This window comes from Zosterops lateralis, assembly GCF_965231275.1.
Source record: "Zosterops lateralis genome assembly, chromosome: 31".
NCBI lineage: Eukaryota > Metazoa > Chordata > Aves > Passeriformes > Zosteropidae > Zosterops > Zosterops lateralis.
Genome location: NC_139791.1, coordinates 3,185,030 through 3,189,950, shown reverse-complemented (window position 1 = coordinate 3,189,950; position 4,921 = coordinate 3,185,030). Strand labels below are relative to the sequence as shown.

Here is a 4,921-nt window from a genome sequence, read left to right as displayed (position 1 = left end):
AAACTTGAAATGTTTGTTTAACTGACTCTCAGGGACAGATGTTCAGGGACTGAAGACTAAACCTCCAAGAGACTCATTAAAGTCCTTCTGCTGTGTCTGTGCTGCTCAACTGGTCCAGGCGCCTGGCACAGAGGCAGATCCTGGCAACCAAGAAGAGCTTCAAAAACACATTTCTCTTGAGGAGCAGCTCTGCTTGCAGTCCAGCAGGGCTGAGAGCACTGCCTGCAGGTACCTGAGAGCAGTGATGCAGACAGAGGCTTAACACATCTGGAAGGACAATTCTGAGATTATTCACAGAGAAATCATCACATCTTCTGAGAATTCTGAGCTTCTTCATGGAGAAATCTTCTGACACAGTTAGTCTGTGGCTGCAGGGATCTCCTAAAGCTGAGCCAGGACAGGACTGACAGCACTGTAAGGATGGCTCTGCTGCCCTTTCTGCTTTGGGGGAGGATGTGCTCCAGAGGGGGCTGCCCTGGGCACCGTCAGAGGGACAGGGCAGGACGGCTCCTGCTGCCAGGGATGGCTGCAGGGGCTGAGGATGGGGCTGCAGCCAGGGCTGCCCAGGGCTGTGGTGCAGAGCAGGTGCTGCAGCCCTGAGGGCTCTTGGCCAGACCAGGGGATCTGCCACCTGCCAGGGGCAGCTCTCAGCCTGCCTGGGAGCTCCCATGAATGGTGGAGGGAAGCTGTGGGTGCAAGGAGTGACTCCTGCCAGGGCACGTCCTGCTGCTGTGGAGAGGGTGCTGTATGTGCCAGGGCTGCTGAGAGCTACAGCTCATGCTCACGTCATTGCTGAGGAGAACCTTCATGAGCTCATTACTGGCAGGAGATGCCTTCTTGAGTCTCTGTTTTCTTCCATCTGTGCTCCCAATTTTCCCTTGCTTAACTTGGTGTGAATGGAAACTCAGCTGTGCAGGGCAGAGCAGGGGCTGAGACTCTTAAACCATCACACTGAGGATTCCTGGGAACCTCAGCAAGTCCCTCCACTTCCCCAGCCTCCAGATCCATCCAGCATCATCTTTCCATGGTGCCCAGGCCTGGGGGAGCTGTTCTTTAATCCCTGCAGCCCCGAGCAGCTGCAGGGCAGAGCTGGCCCAGGGGCTGGGCTGGGCTCTGGCAGCACTGGCAGGGAAGGAGCCCGGGCCCACAGGAACAGCTTGGGCTGGGACAGCTCCAGCAGCAGAGCCGTGGGCAGGGAGGGAGGGAGGCAGTGCTGAGGGAAGCCCTGCTGCAGGGGACATGTGGCACCTGCGGACCCTGCCCTGCAGGGCACACACTGCCCTGAGCAGCACAGCTCCTGTGTCCCCTCCCAGCCAGCACAGCCCTCAGCCTGGGGGCTCAGGGCCCTCAGTCCCCTCCTGGGCCAGCAGAGCAGCCCCAGAGATGAAGGGCATCTCTCCTGCCATGTGCCCATTCCCTGCTGACCAGGGCCTCAGGGCCACTGTCCTGCACTGCTGCTGCCTGGCAGGGGCTGTGCAGGGCTGGGCAGGGAAAGGCTTTTCCTCAGGGCCTGGCTCTCTCTCTCCTTGCCTTGCCCAGGTGCTCCTGGCATTGCTGAGGGGCTCTCTGGGAATGGCAGTTCCAGCTGCAGGCTCAGGCCCAGCCCTTGGGCTCCTCCTGTGCAGGCTGAGCACAGCAATGGGGTGTCCCAGCTCCCTCTGCCCCAGGGAGCTCTGGCAGGGCAGGCTGGGAATGAGCTGACTCTCTCTGACTCTGGGAAAGGCAGGAGCCACTTTGTGTGCCAGGGATCCCTCTGCTCTCAGCAGTGTCTCCTGGCTCTCCAGGGTAACACGGGAGTGGAGCTCAGAAAAGTGCAAGTCCAGGGCAGCAGGGACAGAGCAGCTCCTCTCAGTCTGCACTAAGGCTCAGACAATCCTCCTGCTTCACTTGACTCTCTGTTCTCCCCAGGTGCAGCAGAATCTCTCGTTCTGCCACTAGCAATTCCCATCCCTTTCGCCCTGGCTGCTCCTGTGCCCTAGGAGGAGGTTTTTTATCCAAGTTCAAACACCAGGACTGGCCCCTGCCCTCACTGTTCCCCTGCACTGACTGGGGCTCAGGGCTGACTCCCAGGTGTCCTGCAGGTCGGGGTCTAGCCCCTCAATGAACATGGGCCAACAGCAATCAGGACTCCAGCAACCAAGCTGAAGGAAGTTCTTTTAGACATAGACAAGGGGGAGGTGTTTAGTGGAAGGAAACTGTCTCTGAGAAGAGGTTTTGACTTTTCTTTGAGACATCTCCATTCAAACGTCACTATCTTTCCACTTTCTGCAGGTTGGGATGTCCAGACACAGCAAATGTCCAACAGCAGCTCCATCAGCTACTTCCTCCTGCTGCCATTGGCAGACACGCGGCAGCTGCAGCTCCTGCACTTCTGCCTCTTCCTGGGCATCTCCCTGGCTGCCCTCCTGGGCAACGGCCTCGTCATCAGCGCCGTGGCCTGCAGCCACCACCTGCACAGCCCCATGTTCTTCTTCCTGCTCCACCTGGCCCTCACCGACCTGGGCTCCATCCTCACCACTGTCCCCAAAGCCATGCACAATTCCCTCTGGGACACCACGACCATCTCCTACACAGGATGTGCTGCACAGCTATTTCTGTTTCTGTTTTTCATTTCAGCAGAGGTTTCCCTCCTGACCATCATGTGCTACGACCGCTACGTGTCCATCTGCAAACCCCTGCACTACGGGACCCTCCTGGGCAGCAGAGCTTGTGCCCACATGGCAGCAGCTGCCTGGGCCAGTGCCTTTCTCAATGCTCTGCTGCACACGGCCAATACATTTTCCCTGCCCCTGTGCCATGGCAATGCCCTGGGCCAGTTCTTCTGTGAAATCCCACACATCCTTAAGCTCTCCTGCTCACACTCCAAACTCAGGGAACTTGGGCTTCTTGCTGTTAGTGTCTGTTTAGCTTTTGGGTGTTTTGTGTTCATTGTTTTCTCATATGTGCAGATCTTCAGGGCTGTGCTGAGGATCCCCTCTGAGCAGGGATGGCACAAAGCCTTTTCCACCTGCCTCCCTCACCTGGCCGTGGTCTCCCTGTTTCTCAGCACTGCAGCATTTGCCTACCTGAAGCCCCCCTCCATCTCCTCCCCATCCCTGGATCTGGCCCTGTCAGTTCTGAACTCGGAGGTGCCTTCAGCCCTGAACCCCCTGATCTACAGCCTGAGGAACCAGGAGCTCAAGGCTGAAGTGTGGACACTGATCACTGGACAATTTCAGAAACATTAACTTGATTGCCAGTTTCTTCAAATCACATGTAATGAAAGTAATCTTTGATAATTCTTGTTCGTTTCATTTTGGAGGTTTTTTCCTTTGTTTTATATTTTTAATATTGTCTATGAAGAAGGGTAGCAGGTTTTGCCATTTTGTTTCTCTCCATCTCTGTTTGTCCCTGAATTTCTTGCCTTCAAGTGTTTGAGTCTTTGCAGCAGCTTCTCACGCTGCTTCATGTAAACAATATTGTATTCTTAGAATTTATCTCTATGTTTTGCATTCTTGTTCTCTGAGAGAGAACTTGACTGATGGTCATATTGACCAATGGAGTCAGGAGGTTGTAACCTCCTTGGGCCAATCTTGGCCCTCTGTACAAAATGTATATAAGCCTATTGGAGTCAGATAATAAAGAGCTTTCCATGATTCACCAAGCTGCTGCCTGCTGTCCTCTGTGAAGGTCCGCTCCCACGTCACAACGTGTTGCCCCTCTAAAGGCAGGGGTAACACATCTCCACTGTCACCAAGGAATGTGTTAATGAGCTTTGCTCTCAGTGTGTTTAAACGAACTAAATGATCCAGCAAAGTCTTCTCCAGAAATCTGTCTTTTTTTACCTTCTCTGCGACTACAGCAGCAATGCCTGTGTGCAGAGCTGGGGGCAGATCAGGGCTGGCACAGCAGCTGTGCCCAGCACCAGCAGCCCTTGGTGTTGCCAGTGCTGCTCCCGTGGCCCTGCCCCGCTGCCCTCCTGGCCCTGGTGTTGCTGTAGGGCCTGAGGGCTCTCGGGGCCGGGCACAGGGCTGGGGGTGGCAGTGCCGGGGCTGCAGCAGGGACAGGCCATGGGCACTGCTGGGGCAGCGCTGACGCCTCAGGGCAGGGCCTGGGGGCTCCAGGCTCCTTGCCCAGGCTCTCTCCAGAACACGCCCAGGCCAATGCTCAGCACAGAAAAGCCCCATGAGCAGCCCCAGGGTGGCCGTGGGCAGGCTGGGGACAAACAGCATGGCTGGGGCTCTGCAAGGGCCCTGGGGGAGATGGGACGGAGCAGCAGAGCAGGGGCTGATCCATCCCCACTGCACTGGACACCCCAGGGCAGCGTCCCAAAGCGTCCTCATGCACCTGCCAACAACATCCCCCCTCTGCAGCCCTGGCCTCTCCCCCAGCTCCCACAGGTGCAGGATCCTTGCAGGCACAGACACGGCAGCACTGGCTCAGGACCCCCTGTTTGCAGTGCCCAGAGCAGGCCTGAGCACCCCCGTTGTCGCCCTGAATTTTCTTGCCTCGGAGTTTTCGAACCTTTGTAGCAGCATTCTCACACTGCTTCATGTAAACTATATGTATTTTTAGAACTTACCTATGTTTACATATTTCTTCTCTAGGAGGAGGAATGTGATTGATGGTCATTTCCACCAATGATGTTCATAAGGTGGTGACCCTTTTGGCCAATATTTGGCCTTCTGTACAAAGTGTATATAAGGATAGAGTCAGACATTAAATTAGAATCTTTGCTGCTTGACCTGCTGCTGCCTGTGTGTCTTTTGTGTGTCTGGGATAGTGACATCTGGTGACGTAGCATGGGAACTGCACATCAGTTGGACCCTTCCGTGTCCAGACTGTGTTTGTGCCCAGTGTGGAGAATGCATTTGTTGTGTGTCTAAGGTAACGAGTGGTAAGAGATATGGTCTCTTCCCTGTCCTCAGAGGGTGATGCCCTC

General features: G+C 55.6%; 1 protein-coding gene across 1 annotated transcript; it reads left to right on the top strand.

The window, feature by feature from the left end:
• Positions 1-214: 214 nt before the first annotated feature.
• On the top strand, positions 215-3,227 carry LOC310920701 (olfactory receptor 14J1-like; the record flags this gene model as incomplete). Its single annotated transcript, XM_083880762.1, has 2 exons — positions 215-356; positions 2,272-3,227. The coding sequence occupies exon 2, from the start codon at positions 2,295-2,297 to the stop codon at positions 3,225-3,227; it is 933 nt and encodes a 310-aa protein (XP_083736888.1). The 5' UTR covers positions 215-356; positions 2,272-2,294.
• Between the last annotated feature and the right edge of the window lie 1,694 nt (positions 3,228-4,921).